The sequence below is a fragment of the Parasteatoda tepidariorum genome, chromosome 9 (assembly GCF_043381705.1).
Source record: "Parasteatoda tepidariorum isolate YZ-2023 chromosome 9, CAS_Ptep_4.0, whole genome shotgun sequence".
In the NCBI taxonomy this organism is placed as follows: domain Eukaryota; kingdom Metazoa; phylum Arthropoda; class Arachnida; order Araneae; family Theridiidae; genus Parasteatoda; species Parasteatoda tepidariorum.
In genome coordinates this window covers 57,337,387-57,363,172 of record NC_092212.1, presented here as the reverse complement: position 1 = coordinate 57,363,172, position 25,786 = coordinate 57,337,387, and the positions used below count along the sequence as shown (strand labels likewise).

Genomic DNA, 25,786 nt, shown 5'->3' with positions numbered 1-25,786 from the left:
AGGAAAGTTCATAATTTAAGTGGATAAATAGAAACGTTTCTAGAATCAAATTCAGATTATTATTAAAAAAAATTATACATATAATTTTTTTTGCAATGTATACAAATAAAATTTTGTATAGCAGATACTTTTGAATAATAAACTACGTTCTTGTGAATATAAATTTTTTATAAGTTCCAACACAATTGTTTTTGCCTAATTCACATTTCTATTTTTTCAACCCCTTAAGGCAAATTTTTTAGAGAAAAAAAACCGGCCAAAAAAAATCTTTTTTTTTTTTAATGTAAAAAAACACATTTTCAATTCTCGATTATATTAGAGTGAGAAAAATTATAGCAGCATAAAATACAATGTCGTCCCCAATTATCTTGAGTGTGCACAGTTTGGCCTGTTTAATTTAGCGTGCTCGAATTAACTTGAGTGCACAAGTTAAGAGGTTAAACAATTAAGATAGAGTAAAAATATATAATAACTATGGTAAATCTCATCCTAGCTTGTAAATTAACTCGTAAATATTTAATAATTATTTTTAACTTTCCCAAATGTCTTGTAGCAGACCATTAATGAGAAATTATTTTGATTATTATTGTTTTATGCTTTATCTAGGTTGATATGGTATCGGAATGATGGAGAAGAGGTTCTGGGTGGAAAAAATTTACTTCTTACAGTTTAAACTATGGAATGTTATTTTTAAAATAGATAGTAATTGTAGCTTATGTTCTCTAGATACTTATCAATATATTCTTCATTTACCTGGAAATTTAGTGCATTGATATAAATCTAAGTGGTGAATATTGATTTATTATTCAGAAAAACAATTATTCAGAAAAAGTGTTATAATCAAGTATATCGAACAAAAATTATATTTATCTTTCAAAAGATGCCAAATTCAAGAGATAAAAAATGTCTTTCGGTAACCATTAGAAAATTTCATTAACAGATAATTGCAACCTTGGTAATGCTTATAGATAGGTTAACTTCACTGTGACTATAGTTAAATTTTCATTTTGTTATGGACAAAGTGGTCTAGTGGTAGGGTATGTACAGAACTATAAGCTTAGTTTTCTTCTCTCCTACTCTTTTTATAAGGATTTTTTCATGTTTTAATTATTAAATATCACTTGATATTCAAATTACAGTATTATTTTTTGGGGGAGTTTAGAAATAGTATTAATTTAAAAATAAATTATTTAATATTATTAAAAGTTTATTATAAGTTACAACTAAAAGTTGTAACTTATTACTCAATATTTAAATTACAGTAATAATTCAATCGTTTAATAAAATAATAATGCTCAAAAATAATATTCATAATCAGTGATTATAAGAACTAAAAAGTTTATTAAAAGAGATTCCACCAAAATCTATTAGTCCAGTATGATCTCACAACATTTATTTTTATAGGCAGGTAAAAAATTTACTAAAGCGTTTACAGAATTTAGCAAATTTATATGAATAAAATCAAAAAATAAATTCACGCGAAGACTAGACATTAAAATACAAACAGTTTCTGGCCCATTTTCAATAAAAAGACATGTACGTTTCTAAAATTTCAGAAGATAGAATAGTTTAGAATGTTAAAGAAATATATTTTCCTGAAATAAATTAAAAAATACTATAAAAATAAGTAGGGGACAGTTGGATAAAACGGGATAGTCGGACAAAACGGGATACGTCGCCTTGGGACCAGATTATTGCAGCTATCTCGTGGACAAAGACAGAAACGTGTTATTCGACCGTGATTATATCATTCTCGGTGCGTCCCGCCTCGAGATCACTATTTGATAGAAAGTTATAAGCCTCAGAACTTTTTTACTCTATTTTTTAGCCATTTTCTATATTTACGTGCGCTGTTTTTTACATTGTACTGCCTACACATATGGGAATAAAATTCCGGTGAGTATTAAATTTAATTAACCATTTATTTACCAATATTTTTATGTGCAGTCTATCTAATTTTCTTTTCACATTTAGGCAGCAGCCATGTTTGTTTCAAAAAGTGTCGGAGTCGGACAAAACGGGACACTTGTGAGTTGGATAAAACGGGATAGAGTTTTTTATGTCCCGTTTTATCCACCTATTTATTTGTTGGATTATTACCTTTTAAAATAGCCATATATTAATGTAGGCCTAGGCTTTTTAAACAACTTATTTATATTAGCTATATATATTTTTGAAAAATTTAGTCTTTTTATATAGTAATGCAAAATTTGTTTATTAACGTTCATTATTAAGCATTTAATTTTCGACTCTAGGATTTCACATCTTTCTTTAGAACTAATTGTAATGTATTTCTCTGATGAAGACTTGAGCTTTTTTATGTATAAACAATATTATTAATATATTTGCATTATTTATAATTTTATATTTATATATATGCAAAAATTTAAACATTGTAAACCCTATCCCGTTTTATCCAACCCAGGTATGCTAAAACGGGATATGTAAGAGTTTGGAAATTAATTTTTTTTTCTATTTCACAGTCAGTAAAATTAGTTTAAAATATGTTTTTTGTGTACTTCGATAAATGTTGTAGCTACAAAAAAAATAATGTATGGTTTTCCTGAACAGATATTCCGTAGTAAATATAAACAATAATGGTATCCCGTTTTATCCAACTCTCCCCTATATATTAATAATAAATACTATAAAAATAAGTTAACAATAATTTTTTATTAACTATGCAGTGAAAGATTCCAATCCCCCCCATAATTATCATCTACATTACTGTTAATAAAATATAAATGAAGATTAATTTAATCTAATTTTTGAACAGTTACAAACACTACTTATAAATATAATTAAAGCATTGTTATTTTATTGTAATATTAAATTATCAATGCAATTCAATCACAAAAAATATTGATAATAAAAAGATACAATAAGCGAAAGAGATACTATATAAAAATTTTGATTAATTAGACCAATTTAAAAACAGAAAAAAAATCTTTATAAAAAAGAAAGATGAAAGGAAATAAAGTGAGAATCCACAGCATGAATCGAACTCCAAGAGTCTAGTAGACAAGCATCTAGCCTATGACTAAGATACTGTGATGCTAATAAATTGAAAATTTAGCTAGTATATAAAGTGTCATTTTTTATTATTTTTCATGTTAAATTCATTTTTTTCTTCTTCCCAAAGTTGGCTAGATAGTGCACTTTGTTATTCTAAGTGGAGAACATTCTTAAAGTATATTACCAATAACCCAAAGTGAACCTCAAGTCGTAGCTTCCACTTGTGAGGCAAGAAGACGATAATTCAAAATACTTTTATAATTTAACCAAAATAATGAGTATTAAACATATATTTTTAAAAAAAATTTATACAAAGTTAGTTAAAAATTAAATAATAAAAGGTTTTCACAAAAATCATATAAAGTAACATAATAACTATACTAATAACAAAATGTCTCTCAACGTATCCATAACAATTTGGGCAAGAATTTTCATTTTGAAGATATGAAAAATAACACAAAGATGATGACCGGATTCGTTGCTGTACTTAGAAGTCTTTTTTTAAGAAGTGATTTTTTATACATATATACGTGGCACTTATGCGCAATGAATTAATTTTCAAATTTTTCTTTTTTTTCATCAAAGAAGTTGCTGGTTGTAATTATTCAACTATAGGTAACAGTATTNAAAATAAATATCGGATATATATCATGATATATATCAAGATATATATCCACTGATATCTATAAACGAACCCTGAATTATTCAACTATAGGTCACAGTATTTTACAATATAATTAATTCTAATCCAATTTCGAGCAAAGGTGGGGTTCGCCATCGTTGAACAAATACTAAATCGTTTCCTGCAAAAGGGGCTAAGTAAGGTTTATTTCCTTTCTAATCAAAGTAAAATATATAATTCGCCTGTCTTTTTTAAAATTTTGTATAATATTAGGTTGAGAAAAAAGAAATCCATAACTTTTTCTGCAGATGGCTGTAGTGATTGATATTTCTTAAAATAATGACTTCAGATTTCTGTTTGTTGATAAGGCGACATTTCACTAAATTTTTGATTTTTTTGTATGGATCATTCAGTTGAGTTATAGGGGTGTTAAAAATAGAAGTTTTTCAGTTAGTTTAAAGTTTTTCTTTGATAAAGATGATGCAAATCAGGCGTCTGAAATTGTTAATGATGTTTATGGTTCCGATACTGTAACAGTAAATTATGTGCAATTTCGGTTTCTTCGATTCTGCTGTTATTTTGGAAGTTAAAAGATGCACATCACACAGGTAGGCGGGTCGTCGAAAATATTGATAAAATCACCACAATGATTGAAGTTGATCATCATATTAGCAGTCACGACATCTCTCAAAAGCTAAAGAGACACAGGGTTGTGACAAATCTTACTAGAAACAGCAGGAAAATGTTGAGGACTTATCGATAATGTATAAATCCCTCTATCAGTGCACATTTTTTAAAAAAAACATGAAGTGCGCTTTTTAGAATATATTACATAACCTTTTTGAGTGAAGGGATACTTGCACAGCAGGTTGAACAACGAAGGGCCGCATGCATATTTAGACATGATGATGACAAATATGATAATTTTTATTAAAAACATTAGTGTTTCAAAGACTAAATTTTTTTAATTAGATTGGTAACATATTTACAAAAAATTAAATACTTTTAATTATGACAAAAAAAAACAGATACTTTTTTAAAAAAAATGCTCCTTCCCTTTTTTTGGGGAAAGAGAAATTATTTTTTTAACATCATTTCCAAAAGTTCAATTAAAAATAAATTCTAACAAAAAATAAAAAAACTGCAAGGCTTGTAGAATGAAAGCACATAAAAATAAATCAATACATATTTGAAATGAGTTACATAAATTGTAATAACAATAATAAAAAAAAACATTTATTTGGCATTATACTTTCAGTTTTTTGAATTAATAGAGATTTCATGAATTTTAAATAAGAAACATTTTCTCTTTAGTTTTTTCTTAAAAAAACTCCTAAGCTACAAAAAATTTAAAATAAATTAGAATTAGTGAGCAGCCTGAAAATTCCCACTTTCCATGTTGCAATAACATTATATTAAAATAACAGGATTCTACATATCACATGGAAATGCAAGGTGCTGACTAAAAAATGGTGGGAAAATAAATTGGATTTACTATGTAATGGGCATAAAGTTTTCTTAAAAAGTGATCACCTAAAAGCGTGCTTAGAAACTCACGTGTTTTAATAACATCCTTCTTAAAAAGCTGGATCATAAAAATCACGTTGAAAATTAAGATGAAATCAACACAAACAATGCACATCAAAAAGTGATAATTTAAATGTGCTGTTAGAAACTCTAGTATCCTAATAATCTGTTGATAAAAATATTGGATTTTTAAAAGTATGTGAAAAAGCGTAGCAACAATTGGCGAAAATAACGTCAAAAAGTATCAATTAAATGAGCGATTAATACTCACAAAAAATTAAATTACATCATATAAAATTACTCACGATTTATCATATCATATTAAATGTAGCAAGATTTTAAAAACCACATGTAAATTAGCAGTTGTAACATAAAAAAAAAAATTAAAAAATTATAGATTTTTTTTTGAAAAACAAGTGAATTAATGAAAAAATTGGCAAAAATAAAGAGGATCTTAAAGATATATTCAAATTCGAAACTGGCATATCGCAGTATCATATTAAAAAGATTTAGTTTTTTAACAATCATGTTGAATTTCAAAGCAATTACCATTGGAAAAGCGATAAAGGAACAACAGATTTGCATTACAATCTGTGCAAATTGATTGCAACAAATTAAATATTGATGATGCAAATGTTCGATCCAAAAATTTTGACACTGCTTTATTTTTCAAATTTTCTTTGTTGATGTTATTGTGTTTAGAAGTTCTTACAGGCCATACATCAACAGTCGGCATGTTGTGCAGTCATGACATTATTTTCTTTCTCTATTTAATTTTTTTGGAAATATATTTTTAAAAATTAAATTGAAAAATAAAGAGAGAAAAAAAGAGTGCAATATCAGTAACGACAATAGAAAAAACTAAATATTGGTGTTCATTAAGGTAAAAATTGACATTTCTCCTGCATTGTTAAAAATGAACAACGTTCTTCATCTATAAAACTAAGATATAAAAATAATAGTTCCATGGTAAAAGCTAATAGGTTGTTACATGAATTTTGTCAATTTTCATAGTTATCGGAAGCCATCTTAGTAACAAATGATAGCCATATTTGACTAGAGATTGAAATGAATAATTTATCCTTATAAATCCAAGTAAAATATATAAAAAATTCTTCCATAGTAAAAATTAACAAAGTTATAGGGGTTTTACAGATTTTAAAGAATAGTGACAGTTATTAAAGAAAGAAAAAAAAAACACTTCCACTCGACATATTTAGTCATTTAATGAATTAACACAAAAATTTAATAGTCAGAACCCATAACAATAAGGATAATAAATAGCAAATAAGAATACTTGATAAATGAAATGTTTTTGAATAAAATTGTAACCAAAGAATAAAAATTATTATAGTTTTATGATGCTAATTATAATCCAGAATGTTGTAAATAAAACATTTAGTGTCAGATGAATTTTAGTGACAGAATTTCACAAAATTTAGTACTGTTCCCACATTTATTTTTACTTAACGTTCATTTGATCATTCAGTTGTTATTCTGATAATTTTTTTAAGATTAATATAAGTATTAAAATTAATTTATAGTTTTTTGAAGATTAATACAAGCATACCTAACTGCTACGGAATTTCCATAGTTTCAGAAATCTTCTTTTCAGACGGTAGCAAAATTAATGTCTTAATATTTAAAAAAAATTAATTTTAGCGTAACTTGTCCACTATTACTTATAAAAGTGCAGGCCATATGGCTAGATTCTTAAGTTCTGATAAAAGTTTTATGAGAGATCCATTTGCTTTAAAAATTTCTACTTTGGTTCGCTACCACTAGAAAGAATTATTTTCAAAATCCTCATAAGTTGGAGGGTATGTACAAGTATTAAAAATAATTTATAGTAAGTGTTGCTATGTTTTTTTATACACCAAAATTAAAGATTGTGAATTATTCAGCTATAATTATGTTTTGTGTGTCTTAGAACTACAATGAAATATATTTAAATTAAGAAGGTAAAGATTTAAAATAAGATTTGAAGTTTTTAAGATGTTTTATTAATAAAAAAACCTGTTTTTTCTAAAGCCCTGGATTTCGAGTAAAAAAATTATACTTGTGCAGTTCTAATTAAAAAAAATTTTTTTTAGCATTTTGTTGCAGAGAGAAAAAAAATCTTTCCTTGAAAAACATTAAAGTTATTAATATGATGTTTTTATATTAGTAGGAATCACTTCAAATCACAATCTATGTATTATAATCAAAATACAATAGAGAGATTGTGTACTCTCACATAACATCAGGGATGAGATTGACCAAAAGGCAAAAAAACTGAATTTTCGCGAAAGTAAATCTTACGTGATCTATAGCAAAAATATCAGTAACATATTCTCATCCAGTTTCGCTGATATTGTAATGCCTATATATAGCAATAATCGTTGACAGAAAAACTGCCACATTTATAGTAACTAATTCAAGAAAAAAACTTACTTTTTACAAGAATCGCGATAACGGAATTTAAAATTGCATGAATATAAATCACGATATTGAAATCACTTGAATGAAACTCGATATTGGATTTCAAAAATGGAAAATACAAATCATGATGCGTAACTTTCAGATTGCATAAATACGAATTACGATGCATATTTTCTAATTGGCGCGAATACGAAATCAAGGCCTAATTTTTAAATCACATGTAAATATGAAAATAGATGTTGGACATTACAATGGCAAAAATGAATCACGACAATGGATAAACTCGTGTGAATACGAATCGTTACATAGAATTTTAAAAATGCCTGTATACAAATCGCGGTATTGGATTTTTAAATTTCGTAAATAAGAATTGCAATGAATAATATTGAAATCGAGAGAATAGGAATTGCAATGTGTAACTTTTAAACCAGGTAAATACGAAAATACGAGCTATTTAGCGGTCAGGTAAAAATGAGGAAAATCTTATGTTCTGCTCGTAAAAGCTAAAATAAGTAGATATGTGGAAGGGTTGGCAATTTTCTATATATCCTTCGATACATTATATCTATATATATATCAAATCGGAAATAAATATTATTATTTTATTTCAAGGGCTGAATTTGCAGAAAAAGCTGAATATTTTTAGTAAAAAAAACTTCCAACTTTTAGAGAATCTAAGTTTTTGATAAAAAGGCTGAAATTCGAGACAAAGGTGAAAAAGGTGGAAATCCGCTAAAAAGCGGAAAAATCTAATCCCTGATAACATGCCGCTTACAGGCCAAAGTTTGCACAATGCAGTAATAGCAAAAGAGCACGTGGAGAATCTAAACACGATAGCTGGTGGAATGTTGTAATGAGAGCATTAACTTTCATGAACTTCAAGTTGTGAAAATTATGGAGATTCGTATTAGTGAATCAAAGCAAAATTTCTTTTCATATAATAGATGTCTTAATTTTTAATATCTTTTCTTAAAATTCATTTATAAAAATTCAGCAATAGTCATACAGATAATGTCCAAAATGTTCATTTATTTCACGTAGGCATTCTTTCTAAATACATTTTTTTTTTTTTAAAATCTAAATAGGAAATTTTTTTCCATGTGTGATTAACCTTACATTTGAATTTAAAAATTGTACTTGGCACTCAATTTAAGGATGCAATTCAGCATAGGTCTTTTCTTAATCCACCAAAGAATAAAATCACCGTTAAATAAAGTAACTGGAAAACTCGCAGCAATCTGATAGAAAAAATCTTGAAGTATTTTTTGAAACTATAAATTAATGCAGTCACTTGGACTGAATTATTAAAAACTTTTGAATTGCTCGCAACCTGCAGACCTAATAACCCGTATTTATTTAATAATAATATTACTGAAATAATTTGTAACAGCATGAAATGAAATAATTTTTACTAATAGATTCAGTTCATAGATTTTGTCTTTTCTTTAAAAAAACAACTGCAAAATATATATATAAATGTTTTTAATTAATAGAAGAAGAATATTAACACAAAAATATATTAACAAATAACTTTAAATAAGATTAACAAATTAAAAATTTTTAGCATCAAATAACAGACCTTTCACAATATACTCTGACGGAAAGATTTGGACATAATTTCAGGAATAGTCAACTAAAACTTACCTGATAAAAAGTTTTAATAGTCACTAAATAAATAAATCAATTAGAGTCACAAAGCATCAACTTTACTTCTGTCCTTTCAAAATCCCTAAATACCCAGCTTTCAACTTCTGTTCTGTTATAAGCCATAGAATTGAGAGTAAAAAGTTAATGCATTCCAGACAACACTTAGAAAATTGTCTCAATGCAGTTAACAATCAATTTCTATCACATCACATTTGAAAAATCAAAAAGGCCAATTCTTTGAAATTTCTCACCCATAAATAACGATTTTCAGCGTTTGACAGATCAAGAGCGTTTTTAAAAATACAGTAATTATTAAAGACTTCAGACTTTGCAGTTATACTGCAAAAATTTAAAGTAAAAGTCATCAAAATATATTTTAAGTGCAAACATACATTCGAAATTTTTGTCAATGTTTCCCATGGAATAGTTTTGCAGAAAAAAATTAGTTAAGTTTCTTGGAAGTTTTTGAAGAAATCAGAATTTGTATATCTAATGTTTGATGACTAAAGAGTTGTCCTAAAAAAATGACTAGATTCTTCACTTAAAACATGAATAAAATAAGTACTGAAGTTACATATTGCACACTTATATTTCCATCAGGCAAAATATTTATAAAGCCTCTCCACCCTGTAAACTTGGGAAGTCGGTATTGTCAATAGTTTTGACATCACGATCGACCAGGAGGCACCGAAAGAGTAAAATCATTTAAAGTTACGGTTCTTACAAGTTTTATCAAATGCATTACGTTCAGTGCCAAGCAATTATAATATTCGATGGAAGACTTTTCTGTGTCGCACCTGTCAGGAGTGAATTTCCATGCGCTGAGTTCATTCTGTGTTTCTTCCAAACGAGCTTTAAGGGAGTCCATTTCTTTTCTCATTCGCTCAAATAATAAGTTCACAGCTGGATCCAATAGAGCAGATCGAAGTTGAGCAATGGTAGGAATTTGTGCTTGCTTCAGTTCTTGAATTTGTCCCTAGGGAAGTTAATAATTTATCAGTGAAAACATAACATAAAGAATAAATGCATTCATGAAATGAAAAATTAAATATGCTACATGCTTGAAATTGAGGTAAATAGAAGATTAAGACAATGGCTAATTCTATGTAATTAATTTTATACATAAATTTCCTATTTTAAAAATTTCACTAATTTTTTGTGATAAATTTTTAATTTTAATATCCGCCAAGAGTGTTCACTCAGGGTGACAATTGCGTTCAGGTTAGATTGCTTATCTTTTTCTAGAACTTCCTTTTAAGTAATAACTTTTAAGTTATTTAAAGAAAATAATTTACATTTTCTGGTAAAGGTAAACTTTAATGAAATTTATACCCGAAATAAACTTTTATGAAAGTGTAATCCTATGGGAGATAGAAACTAATCTAAAACTGAAAATTTATTTTGAAAGTATTTAATTTTCTAGAAACAGTGATCTTTACAAATTCTCTACTCTTTTATGTACTGGTACAATTGAATGATTCAAAAAGACTCAGTTCAGGTGCACAAGGCAAAAGTGTTACTAAGTTCATTTCTTGATTTCCTCCTATCAATAGAATGCACTGATGTCAATTTAGCATTGTTTTGTAAATGCACAATGGACTTTGGAAGGCAGGGTCTATTTTAAATGTATCTAATGCTTCAAGCAATCTTTGCTAGAGAAATGGAAGTGAATGTTATTTGAGAACCTGTTGCCCGTTAATGAACAATTCAATAAGCATTTTATGCTGCAAATTACCACTAAATAACACTACTTGAAAAATGCTTATATTTGTCATTGTTATGCTGTTGAATTTCTTTTGTTTAACAAACTTATGTTAAAAAATGTTTGTTGCAGTCAGTTTGGGTCACCCTGTATTTTTGTCTAACAGTCCTAATAAAATTTTCTTGTGAGCTTTAGTTTCATGTTATCAGACATTAATCCATAATATTTATATTTTTCTGTATACATCATGTTAATAAGAAGAGAAAATTTTTTTTCATGCACAATTATAAAGTAACTGTCTACATGAAACTACAATCAGGGTTCATACTGGGAGGAACCTGCAGGGCATGTTACCTCATTTGCTTCTTCGATGAAAAATTTCTGCCCTACATGCTCTTTCAAACTGATTACGCACCTCAATTTATATCATTAAAACATCCCTTTATGCCAACTCTCCAGTAAATCTATATGTTTTTTTGATATTTTTGGACACTTCCACATAGTTTTTCAAATTCGAATATTATTTTTAATGCAGGGGTCGATTCGGGTTTTATTTTTTTGGCAAGACTTTTGTGAAAAAAATATTTTTAGGAAAAAATGGAAGTTATTATGGAAATTTTTTTTAATGAAAAACATTGCTTCAGCAATCACTATTTTTCATTTAGTTTTTTTTCGTAAATATTCACTTGTTTCTTGGATTGTTTTTCAGTTGCTTTCCTATGGTTTTTCAATTTCTTCCTGACATATTTAATACATTGTTACTACATGCGAATTTTAAATTCAAGCAATCACTTTTGACGGATTCAATTTTTGGCAACTCCATTGTGATTTCACATTATTTTATATTTTTTTCAGAAGTTATTTATGTTTCTTCGTACCCTTTCAAATAGTTTTTCTAGCTCAGATATTTTAAAACTGCTGTAAAAATTTTGATTTTGTGTCATCACTTTTTGGCAAATTCAACTCGTGACGTTTCCATCATAATTTCAGAAGGTTTGATGGTAGCTACTTAGGAAGTTATTATTTTTCAGTCCTTTACACATGGCTTTTTAAATTCTGAATCAACCATTTTCACTTACCTTTCCTAATTACAATATTTTAAACACACAGTTATAAAAGACACGCTTATTTCCAATTTAAGGATCATTTTTTGACAAGCTTGATTAGTTACAATTCCAACGAAAGCTCATGTTATTTTTCAGCAGTTTTTAGAATTATTTATATTTCTTTTGACAGAATCAACATAATTTTGTAAATCCATAATCTGATGTTTTCAATATAACATTTTTAAAGTTAAAGACTTTCATTTAGTTTAAAATCAATATATATAGAAAATAGGAATTTATCTAGGGAATTTATAATGGTTATTTTAAGAGCCACACAATTTATGAAACATGCCTTCCCTGCTCTTTTAAAGGTTTGGAATGAACTTTGATTGACAATTGATTTTACCCTTAAACAACAGAGGCATGTATTTCACATGAGGCATCTATGGTCTATTAAACAGAGGCATGTCAAAAAGATGTTTGAGTCAAAAAGAAATTTGACTCAAAAGAAGTAAGAAACAATTATTCCACCACATTCGTAATTCTTCATAGGTAATTACTTATTTAACTCATTTTCTTAAAACCGAAAGAAAAAAGGTAAAATTCTACTTACAGCGAATTCTTGCATTTCATGCTCTTTTGTAGTCAGTCTCATTACAAGGATATTTTCTCTTCGACTTGCATCTAATTGTTGTTGTTTTAATTTTTCTTCAGATTCTCTCAAGCTCATTAATTCAGCTGAATATTAAAAAAAAAAATTTTTTTAAATCAATGGGTAAGGCAAAATATTAAAAAAATAAAAAATAATCAATTAAAAAAAACTTACTATGTTCACTATTACTGCTCAACTTTGTTTCAAGAAGATCAACATACTGATCCTGTAGGTTCCAGCTTCAAATATATATAAAAAAAATATTTCAATTTTTAAAAAAGAAAATAAATTTTAATCAAACAAATTCAATATTCAGCAGTAAATCAAACTGCTTATTGATGTATGTTTAGGTTAAAGTTACTGCCTAAAAGTGAACTAATTCATAAATATATGTTTAGACTTAAGTAGCACTCCTCTGTTTGCTATTGGCACATCAACTCAAATGATTGCTTTTCAATCACTATTGTTTCTAGACACAATATAAATTAGTTTAAGATCTGAAATATTTCACTTAAAATAACATAAATTATTCTCTTCTATTTGCTCATATCGAAATCACTTTAAGATTTGCTTTATAATTTTACAAGGATTTCTTAGTGAATACATTTTCCTATCACTTCTTTAAAATTGACACAAAGATCTAATAGTAATTTGTAACAATAAAAAAATTGGTTAATTAAACTGTGGTACATAATTTGATTTTCGATTTTTAAGTAGGTCATTGCAAAAAATACAGTTCCCAAATACAACTCCATGTACCACATTATCCACAAAACTTTGATTAGTCTAGAAACATGTTTAATGTTTTTCATCATTTATAAAATAAAAGCGCATAACTATTGATGTTTAATCAGGGTGCGTAGCCAAATCTTTGAATCAAAAATAAGCACTTTTTAAAAACTTTTCAAGCACTTTACAAAAATTTCCAAGCACTCAAAAATTCATATTAAATCAATGATATTATTGAAAAACAAAAACTTTTTATTAACAGTTTTAGCGTTAAAAAAAACCCAAAAAGAAACGGACGTAAATCAAAACAATCAGTACTTTCCCACATCACCGAGTGAATTCAACTTGACCCTGAACTCAGAACAAAAGTACCCTTACCACCTACGTCAAAAAAGTGTTAGAAGTAAAATTAAATAAAGAAGAATAATATTAAAATAAATTAAAAAGAAAAACATTTAATAAGGATCTGACTCTCTCCGAATTGGAGCACTCAGGTTTCAGTTTTGAGTGTGCGTGCATGCGCAAGTCATAATGTGGGTATGACATGAAGTCTGCGTGAATGATTACGTAGCAAACACCCCATTTTCGTGAAATGCATGGGATCCACCAGATATCACTGAAGAAAAAAAAAATTTGTGGAAAAAAGCACTTTTTAAAAACACCAGCTGAAAAAAGCACCTTTAAAAGCTTTTAAAAACGAAATCCCCCAAAAAGCACCTTTAAGTACTTTTTACAAACGCTACGCACCCTGTTAATACTTCTTTGCAGTCTTAATTATTAATTTTATTTGTATTTGTTTTGATTTCAGGCAATATTTTTATAAAAAAATTAATTAATTATTACCATTGTATGACTGAACATTTTTAATATAATAATAAAAGATTTCTCAGCTAGCTAAGTAATCCAAATGCAATTCCACAAAATTTTGGTAAAACTTTTAATCTTCACAAATAAATAAAAGCATAAATGTAATGAGAAATGAAAATATTGTAATAAAGAAATAAAATGATAGAAATGAATTCAGAATAGCAGAGTAGACTTAAGAAAAGAACAAGAAGAAATCAAAAAAGAATTCTTTCAAGAAATTATTATTCATATGAGGCTCATACTTATAAGTTAAGTAATGTTTTGTTATTTCAATTTTAAATATAAGAAATAAGTACAAAAAAAATATTCCTGGGAATTAATGCTAAGCAGAAAGCCATTAAAATATGGAGAACTGTATACCATTTTTGGAGATCTTCTCTAGTCATTTTTTCAAGCTCTTCACGTGCAATGCGGACCTTTAAAATTAAATAAAGATTAATAAATATAACTCCAATTATACAAGTTGAAAATAGATGTTTAAAAAAAATTTACGAGACATATTTTATGAAACCACTTACAATAACTGAAATTAAAAGCCAGTTACTATTATTTTTTAAAATAAGTTATGAGAGAACAAAAACTAAAGTTGATATTAAAAAAAATTGATTCATTTTGTGACTTATTTTAGATTGCACTACTTTCACAACAACTATTAGGACATATAAACTTATAATGTTTTTGTTAATGTCTTGTTTGTTGAAAATTTTAATGCTTTTTGCACATGCACAATATGAAAGGACTTTAAATGTCTATATCTTATGCAATTTGTAACGAATTTTTTTGCAAATTTTAAAATGATATTTCTGTAATTAATTAAAACACTAAATATTAATTACATTTTGTTTAACTTTATCATATATTTCTGCAGTTACAGTAAGAACATGTAAAGAAAAAAATTAGTTTTTATAAAAATGACTATTTCTATGAATATTTACTAGGACATTTAGGAACTTTTATACAGCTATTGCATATGATAATCAGAGCAATTAATGCAAGTCATAAGGTTACTGTTGTATTTGTTGGCATAGGATGATCAAAGTCACTATTTTTTGTTCGTAATTTATTGCCGGTCCTATGAATCTGTCAAAGCTTTATATTTTATTGATATGCATGACCTAAATATTTCTAAAGTTTTAAAATAATTCTCTGAGTATTTCTTGAGAAACATGAAAAAATTAGTTGTATAGAAATGTTCCATAATTTTTTTCCAACACCTGTATTCAATATTTAGAAATATTATACTATTTTCAAACATTTTTGATGGTTTCAGCTTTGAAGTCTTCATTACTTTTACTCAATATTACAAAAGCATATTTGAGCTGTTTTCAGAAAAAAAATCTTTTTGGTGGTAAAAAATATACTTTTTAGTAGTATAATTTAACTTATTTCATTATGTATCTTTTTCCCTGAATATAAGTGTCTTAAACTTGTAATAAATAGAAAACTGATAAATTTGAACAGATTATCATAACTTGAACTATAATTCAATTTACCAAATAGTTGAAATGTGATAGTGAAATGTGATGTGAAATAGTTTTAAAATGTGATATGTAAATAGTTTCAATATAAGTATAGTCAAACGATATTTAATTTCAAAGATTTTATTTATTATTCAAAATTTTACTCAAATATTACATTCGTATTAAGCATTTATAAAAACATTAAGATTTATTTTTCTATATATTTATTAATTTGTATTTATTATGCCTCACAAAAATTAAAATATTCTTAAAAAGTTTCTTATCATTTAATAAAAAGAAAATATAATTTAAATCTAAAAAACTGTTTCAAACAATAAAAAATTTGATTTTCTTTATTTAAAAAAAAACTATGATTTTTTATAAATCCTCATTTAATTTATTATTTTCTACAGGCAAGAGAGTAGGAAAAGAACAAACTGTTGGGAAATACCAATCAACTCATTATGTAAAAATACAAACAAAAATGAGCGAGAAACTATTTTGCTAAAAAGGAACATAACTTGTTAATGTAACAGTTATGAACATAACATTTCATAACTGTTTAAAACTATTTAAGTGTTAGCAAGTCCTTAAACAAATTTCTAAAACTGCTGTTTGTGTCTCTCGAATATTGTAGCTTTTCAATTTCAAATTGATTTTACTAAGTAGGCACAGAAATATTTACATAAGTAATACTTACTCTTGTTATAGTCTGCTTTTTTGCCGCCATTATAAAATCCTGAAAAACAAATGAAACTTTTAAAGTTTTCAACAATTTCAATACTGCATGGACAACTGATTTGTTATATGTCTACAGCCAGTTTTGGGTTATATATAATTGTTAACTTGCTTAGATAAAACCGCCATAAAACAATTTTGAAACATCACACAATATTGGAAAATTTTTGTCTAAAAATAAGTCATGAAACCATGGATCAGATTGAGAGATGTAATTTTCTGTACTGGAAAAAAGAACTGAAAGAAATGTGTTTAATGACACAAGAGGCAAAAAAAGCTCCATTTTAACATTACTCACTATGAATAAATTTATCAAATGGTGTTAGCCTTTGGATGGTGAATAGAAAAAAAAATATTTGTGATTTGGTTATTAAAACAATTGCATAAAAAATTGGTGAAATTTCAGGTTAAGTTTAGTAAGGAAAATGTTGTAGACACATAATAAATCTATAACCAGTAAAACATACATATTACAAACATAAATTATTTTTAAACATTAGTTTACGTAAAATAAAAACAGTACATCAAATTTGTAAGTTTTTTTAGCTTTAAAAAATCTACAAAACTACAGCTACTTTTGTAAAGTAACTGTAGTTTGTTTCACTAGCAATTCAAAGCAATTTTCTATTTTTTTAAAATTTAAAACTGTTTCAGCTAAGTTGAATACGTGGATAGATATCCAATGTAAAATGTTTTAAAGTTATATTTATATAATCATACTAGGTATGGTAAAAGAATTTTTCAATAAGGTCACTGGTATATTTTGAAAAATGCTTCATCAGCATTTTTCACAAAGATTAGTATTTGAATATCTAAAGCAATTATAATGTTGGTTGTGATATTTAAACATTTCTTAAAGCAAACATAAATTTTTACGTGTTTAAAAATGCATGAATTTTTTTTTTTAACTACAAGTTATTACTCAATGTTATGCTCCTATGTCAAATTTTATCGTTCACGAACAAATTTATTTCTTATAAATAATTACACTGATTATTACACAATTTTAAAAAGAGTTCTTAAGAAATTTTTTTAAGTACATAAATGAAAATCGAATTTAATTTTATAAATTTAATCTTTTTAGGTATTAAAATACATAAAAAAATATTTTTCCCTTCAATATTTCAGAAAAATATAATTATATTGAAGGATTTTAATGATTGTTTATTAAATGAAATTAAAATCCATTATCTCCTCAATTTTAGAATCATTAATTTAATAAAAGAAAAATAGTTTATGATAAATAATAATTGACCAAGAAAAAATGTCAAAATTGAATTATACTCTTATTAATTTTATTTTTAATAAAGTTTGACCAGTAGGTCATATAAGCAGTTTTCACTTATAATTTTACGTAGCTTTTAAGAACATTCATTTGGATTGCTAGGAGATTAATAGATAATGAACATTTACAGGAATTTGAAGCATATAACAGCATTATAGATTACTAAATCTAAATTAGACAGAAAATAATGCAAACAAATTTCATGACAAAGTAATCTACATAAAAAATGGAGTGAATTTTTTCCCCAAATATATTAGACCAAAAAAAAGATAATTTCCAACTACCTTCAAAAGTTTTGAAGGCGAAGAATCCATAAAAAAAAAAATTTACTCAGAAAAAGTTTTTTCATGACTGATTTTAATACAAAATATCCTTTATTCTAAAGAATTTAAATATCTAGTGATAACTTATTGTACAATTATGATTACTAATAAGTATGCAATAATCTGGCCACTATAAGTAGTTAAACATTTCATTTTTTAATTTGCATCTGATTCAAACATTTCTTCTCTTAACAGATAAGCTCATTTTTGTTCAATTTAATTTCATATTACTTCGTTAGTTTACGACGGGAAATATTTAAAAGAAATCTAATTCCATCATTATTATTATAATTATTTCAGATTTATTTTATTACAAATTACATTTTATCCTTACTTATAACAGAAAATTGCAGACAGCATTATTTGTTTAAAAACTCAAACCTAAATTTTATTAGTTAAAAATACAATGCTTATAACCCAGGTGGCAGAATATTTTCGAGCTCTCTGCAACAATTCTCTCTAGTATTAATACCTTTCTGAAGGACATTTTGAATAGAGGCATAAATATATATATTATTAATTTTAAGTATCAGAAAAGTTTACTGTTAACAAAACAAAAAAATTAAAAAAAGTCTTAATGTATAGAATAGAACAGTATGCAATTTTTTTTTAAATATACATATATAAAAACACAGATTCTGATATTATTGGTGATATTTTCTTGTTCTAAAAAATATTTGTATAGTTAACTTTTTTTTAAATTTTATTGATTAGGAAATTACTTTTTATAATATTAATCAGCCATTGTGAAAAAAATTTTTATTTTCAAAGGAACATAAAAAATTTAAAAAAAAAAAAACAGGAACGTTTCTTCCATTTCTGATATTCAAAAAAGTCATTTCTTGAAAAAGTTTTGCAGGAAAAAAAGTCTTACCAAAATTCTGATGAAAAAAATCGAACATTTTTGCTTCCCAAATAAAAAATCTGTCTGCAAGAAATCTGTAATTTTCTGAGACAATGTTGCCACAGGGCTCATATTTTACATAAAATTACTTACAAAGATCAGGGAAAATTATCCTAATTTTAGAAATGAACCTGGTAGTATTTACCAAAATTTAAAAAAAAGTTTTTATTTTAACATCACTTGTTTCTTTGATAGTTAAGATTTTTCAGTTCATAAAACGTGTTCACCATTAAAAATACAACAACTGGAATGGCTGATAAAAAAATTTCTTAATTTTGTCTTACATTCAAAGGCCTAATCTTAAATATGCAATTAGAAGAGACTATATTTAAAGTTTTAAAATTAATTTCATAACTTTAAATATCATCTTACACAGTATTGGCACAAAAAGTTCTTAATGTCTTTATTATTATTTTTTTTACCTATTTGGATTCTTAACCTTAAAAATATAGGAGGTAGACACAATATTAAGAATATGGTCTTAATAATTTGATAACTAGAAAGGTCATAACTCTTATTGTCAATTTCATTTTATGAAAAAAATTACAAAGGAATACAATTTATATCAAAATTAAAATGCTTATAAAGCACAATTTTATTTTAACTAATAAATACACTAAATGTCTCGTTATTATTCTGTAAGCTTCCTTCCGCATTTTAATTTTATTAAATAATCCAGTTTATTAACCAGGAGTCAGTCCAGGTTTCAGAGTTTTTCCTAGGCATAAAAAAAAGAGTAGGGCACTTACTCACAGAAAAAGGCACTTAAAGTTTTGGAAGAGCACTCACATAACACAATTAAAATTTATCAAAATATGTAATATTATATAACTGAATTTGATCCTCAATTTTGAAATCACCCTTTTATACTATTTTATGTATACATTTCACAAAGTAATTCTCACAATTATCAAAATAACAGAAAACAGACATCAAAATAACACAAAGCTTTTAAAAAATAATTAAAGGCAAGCTAAAAGATAATCTCTGCGCATAAATTTTCTTCAAAAAAAGTAAACTAAAATAAGAGGATTAAGTGATGAACAAATTTATTCACATTTTAAACTGAAAATTACAAGAAAATAAATGTTGAAATGGTATTTATTAAAAAAAAAATATGGTAAAACCAGGGCTCGAAAAACCGGCCGTCCTCGGAGGTCAAAAATTCCCCGCGGACAACAAATTTCTCGAATCCAACATCCGCGCGGACGGCCATTTTCGCGTTATTTTTCGTGATATATTTTCAATTTTCGTTATCTTACAAGAATCTACCTCCTCACTTCTAAAATGGCCCTCTAATCTCGAAATACAGCAACATACTGCGCATGGTGGAATTGTTGTTTTCTCTGTCTGGGAGTACTGTAGCGGTTGAAAGGGGCTTTTCAGCAATAAACTTACAAAAAAACACATTACGTACTGGTCTTAAACATGAAGCGTCAACCGCAATTATGAACATCTACCTAAATGAAAAACCTCTTTCAGATTTCTGTGCAGAAACCTCTGTAAATCATTGGCTTGATTGTGGAACTGGCAAACGTCGTATTTGATTCATTTAAAAAACGCAGTACCATCAGATAAATTGACATGTTAATTGACTGATAACTTAACCTTTGTTATTTAAATTATTTCATCAAAGAAATAAATTATTTCATAATAGAAATACTAGGTTTTACTATTAGTAACCTAGTATTTCTTTTATTACTGTATAATGTAATCCTAGTAACTACTAATTCATTGTGCAATTTATATAAATGTTTGTAATAAATAAGAGAAAATTATATTTTTATTTATTTAGAAGCGGCGGGTTAGTTTCAAAGGAGGACGGGTACATTGTTGGACAAGCCGTCCTCGGGGACGGGTAAAATTTCTGAGTTTTTTCGAGCCCTGGGTAAAACTTAAAAATCATTTAAAAAATTCATATATATACCCTCTTAAATAAAAGATGTGAATATCCCAGAGGCCGAATCTGAAGCGAATTTCAGTTATATAACTGGACAGCATAAGTAAAATCTTACTAAAATGAAGTTATGAATTTAAAAATAAAAATTTTATAATTATGGATAATAAATTAGAAATGGACTGCTTACTAAAACAGGTAGTTCAGAAGAAAAAAAATAAATGAATAAAAAGGTTATGATTTTAAGGGATAGCTGCCTATTTTTACAAACAGGGCAAGAAGGGTCTATAGAGATCAAGGGGCAGGATGCCCTTCAATTAAGTTAAACACTGAGGTTTCATTTTTTAGAAAAGATTTTTAAATAAAAAAAAACAGCTGTAGCAATCATTCTTTAAAAATCTTTCTTTCTTAGGCTGCCCAATTAATTCCGCTATATTTGAATTTTAGTTTTGGTATCTATGATTTGATGCTGTGGTAAAATAGTGTAATTTCCAAACTGTTTTTTTTTTTCTCCCTAAAGATCAGTCATGGAAGCTATCTACAAAGTGAAAATTTGTGAAGAGGCCATTTTTATGTATTTGAATTTTGTTATGGGGTTTTTTAGACTTTAAATTAGGTAAAGGGTCAGCTTTATAGATTTTGAATTTTCAGAAAAAGTTGTTTTTTAGAGTTTTAATTGTGTTAAAAGGATGCAAAACGGCACAACAATTTTTGCCTGGATAGATTTTTTTTTCGTAGTTTAGTTTTTGTTTCTTTTTGTACAATTTTCTCTTTAAAAATCTGAAAATATTGTACAGTTTACTTTAGCCCATAAATTTACATTATAGTTCTCTTATTTACCACACTATTTAAATTTTTTGTCAATCCTAAACTTGCCTCTAGTTTTTAAACCACTGATTGAATGCTGTACTGATAAAGACATACTCTAAAAACATCTAACAACGCCATATTAAAAAAAATAATTAAAATCAAATTTTCATCATTGAATTTTTTATAGTTAGAAAACTATTGTAATAGTTCCACGGCATCCAAAATTTGTTTTCATCAATGTAAACTTTGAGCAAATAAAAATACCACACATTGCAAGATCAATATTTAAAATAATCTTTCTTGTAAATGATATTTTGAAACTTAATAAAAAATTTTTATATGAATTCCAGTGAATAAATGTTGCAATTAGCAGAATAATATAGTTTATGATAATTTAATTACATGATAACAACACATAGATAAACAAAACACTTAATAAGTATGTTTTATATAAGGGTTCCAGCTACATGTCATGCTATCTAACTGATTGATGGTTGCTCCTTTTTTTCTTCAGCCATTGCGTATTAGCTTAACTGATAAAAGATCAGTAGGCAAGTAAATTACTATGCTAAAATTGATAATATGATACACTTGAACTATCACATATTATTATTAGGAAAAATTTGATTTACAACATACATCAATTTTCAATTCAGACTTCATAAGAACTTGAATTGAAATGGCTTGTGAGCTGCTGGAAAAAGTTCAAAAAGATATGGCCTTGTTAAAACACTTGTCACACTTCACACAATCTTGATTTGTCAATACTTCACTTTCCTTCAACTACGGTGTAACAGCTGATTTTATAATCATTATCACTAAGAAATATTGTGAAAATTCAATGCGCACCTATCAATTAATATCCTGAAAATCCCAATTAGTGGTTGATTTCAAGCAAGAGAGCGCAAGTAGAAAATAAGTGCTTTATATTTGGTTAAATGGTTGCATTGCAGTCATCGTCAACATTTGAAGGGTTAATTTTTAAGGTTGCATGTAAAACAAAAATCATCACAGCACTATGAGTAATAACTAAAACATGAAGATATGGCCGATGCAGAACACAACTTGTTAATTATTCTTTTGTTCCTTATGCCACACAATTTCTGCACAGAGCAGAAGTAGCCATGATTTAGTCAAAGAAGGTATGGTCATCATAGCCACCCTTCGCATAACCGCAGTTTCTGGAAATTAAGTGCAAATTATGATTAATATGAAACAATGATACATTTTAAACTAAATAAATACAACCAATTTTCATTGTAAAAATCCTACAAGAAACCAACAATATTATTACAAATGGCAATCAGCAAACATTTAAATTTCACTACTTTTAAACATATTTTTTTAATAAAATTAGGAAGGAAATTTTAAATCATAATCACATAAATTAGCTTTAACTATTGGATAGTGGAATGAGAAGGTTAAGTACAAACATTCAATAAAGAACAATGTAAAAAAAAAAATATTAAGAAATAGATAATTTTACCGCTCACAAAACAGAGAAAATTTAAATAGAAATCAACATATCTGTTTTCAGTAAGCAATTTTAATCTAAGAAAAAGCAATTGTTAATATTCCCTAACAAGAGGTCAAAAGGCGCCATTTTGTCGAAACAGAAACATCCACACTATATATCACTTCTTAACTAATTAAGAAATTAATGTTTATCAATTTATTAAACAAAAGGTAAAAAATGATAACTTACTCAATTCCACATAATAAAAATATTATAGATAAGTTAAATATTTCAAAGGGAATATCCCCCAAGCAGATCAAATCATCGATTTCACAAAATCAACAATTTTTAAAGTTGCCATCTCATAATTATCCTTAAATTATTTTTATAAGCATTTTATTTTGAAAGAAGTGTTTTTTATTTTAATGAAAAATTGAATCAAAATTCTAAGTCTAATTTTCCTCGCATTTAATTCCTATAATAGTTTGTTTCTTTACTTTATATTATTTTTCAAGGTTCTGAAAAGCTTCTGCTTACAGAAATAGTCAGCCGGAAGCGTATGTGATTATTCTATGCGAATCCAGATCTTATGCAACTTACCGATTATTATTTTTAAACATTGAAGTGTTTTCTTTTTATAGTCTCCTAACCTTTGATAATGTTTTCTAATAAAATATCCATCATATTTAAAAGGTTGGTTTATTTAACTAGTTAATACAATATTCTCAATAGCTATCGAACCGTTGTTCTTTTTAGAATTTTATCAATTTGCGGGAACATAAAAATTCTTTGTGTCATTTACACTTTCCTCGTTAACCTTCTTATAGCTATGAGGGATTTCTTGTAATTATAAAGAAAATATTTAAATTCCAAACGCTATTAAAATGCACTGTATTTTATATTTACCTTTTGACACTTTCAAATTATTGAAAGTAAACAAAGTCTTGTTAGTTTTGGAATGCTTTTATTTTACCACTTTGTTTGCATTAATGTTGCCAATGTTTAATTATTTCTTTATTTTCTATAGAAGTTTTAAAGCTACTCTCCCATTAGCTAATCAGGCTTTGTCTAAACATACTTTGCCTGATTTAGCGTATGATTATGGTGCTTTGGAGCCTACAATCTCTGCTGAAATTATGCAACTCCATCATTCAAAGCATCACGCTACCTATGTAAATAATTTGAATATTGCTGAGGAGAAATTGGCTGAAGCCGTTGCAAAAGGTTAGTGGGATCTCAATTGAATACATTGTATAAATTGCTCTTTGCACAATAAGAGAATTTTGAAAACATTTATTTAACTTCAAATTCAGGATAAGAGTTTATTAGAGGGTATTTCTGTATCATTATTTGTTTGCACTAACTACAGTCACCTAAGGGATTCCTTTTCCTTTCCATAATGACTGGTTATGGATATATTCTGTCTTATTTAATTTAATTTTGAATTTGTATATTTTATAAAAAAAACTTTTTATTGAAAAATTTGTTCAACCATAGCAAGTTGGCAGGTGCAAAGTGAGCCTTGGAACTCTTAAGTAGTTTTTTTTTTTTTTGTCATAAAATTTATGAAACTTTATGATGTGGTCATAGAATTTCTACCATGGTTAAGCTAGTTGGAAAAAGAGTCATAAAAACATTTATTTTATGCATAAAATGATATATTTTAATAGGATCAAGGATGTATACAATTCTAAGAAAATATGCTACATGAATAATCTAAAAAACTTTTATTTATATAAATAAGGTTGTATTAATGAATATCAATTCAAATATAAGTGAACAATAGTATGGCATGAATTTTCAAAAACTTTTCTGAGTGTCTCAATATATTTATTGCACAAAAATTGATTATTCTCATCTTGTAGACAAAGACATACTAAAACACTTTTATTTACATACCTAAGGTTGTACAGTCTAACCGTCTGCGGACTCGTGAACCGTCTGCGGACTCAGTAATGTGTCCACTATAACCGATGGTTCACTATATCCAAATTTTTTGAAGAATATTTTTTGCATAAGACAGTTCAATGATTGAAAATTGGCTTTGCAATTTTGCATAAGTTATTTAAAAAATTATTAACTAATTAACAGATAATAAAGCAAAAATTGATGGAAAAAGTAATTACGTTGCTAAATATTAATTTTATTTAAACTTCTTATGAAAAAAATTTGTGATTTTTGATTGAACACAATTGGATCTTAAATTGAGTTCATCAATTTTCTTATCTACAATGTGCAAAGAATGCAAGATTTTTACATTTTGAACAAGATTTCGAGCCATCTTGACGAAGCATCTTCTAAGTTTTCTCTTTCAGCTCCACGCAATTTTTTCAATGAAACCATGTTTTTGTCGTATGCCGCAAGAATTGCACTTCGATTTTTCCAAATGTTTGAAACTGTAGATTTTGACAAGGAAAATTCCTTACACAGTGTCGATTGATTGGTTCCATCATCAATACGCTTTACAATTTTAACTTTGTCGTCTATCGAAAACGCTTTTCTCTTTAGAGAATTTGCCATTTTCACTGCTTTTGAAATAAAAATTTTGTCTCAAATAGATAATGTAAGAATATGAAGAGAGCATCTGTAGAATGAGTTAAATTGTTCCCCTTCTTGATTGTCAAGGGGTGATTTGTAAAGAATATGGTTTGAACAGATAAGAAAATTCCAAAAATTCAGCAGGTG

At 26.9% G+C, this 25,786-nt stretch overlaps 2 protein-coding genes across 2 annotated transcripts in view; one reads left to right on the top strand and one right to left on the bottom strand.

Annotated features, from left to right (window-relative positions):
* LOC107442313 (female lethal d) overlaps positions 1-23,429 on the bottom strand; it is a gene marked incomplete at its 5' end in the record, with an annotated part of 32,320 nt that extends 8,891 nt beyond the window's left edge. The window contains 7 exon segments of the mRNA XM_016055844.3: positions 10,030-10,208; positions 12,594-12,718; positions 12,807-12,871; positions 14,589-14,644; positions 16,389-16,427; positions 22,285-22,826; positions 23,351-23,429. Of these exon segments, the coding sequence (XP_015911330.1) occupies positions 10,030-10,208; positions 12,594-12,718; positions 12,807-12,871; positions 14,589-14,644; positions 16,389-16,427; positions 22,285-22,308 (488 nt within the window).
* LOC107442315 (superoxide dismutase 2) overlaps positions 22,584-25,786 on the top strand; it is a 6,900-nt gene continuing 3,697 nt past the window's right edge. The window contains exons 1-2 of the mRNA XM_071185825.1: positions 22,584-22,618; positions 24,129-24,325. Of these exons, the coding sequence (XP_071041926.1) occupies positions 22,584-22,618; positions 24,129-24,325 (232 nt within the window). The remainder of the gene's footprint in view (positions 22,619-24,128; positions 24,326-25,786) is intronic.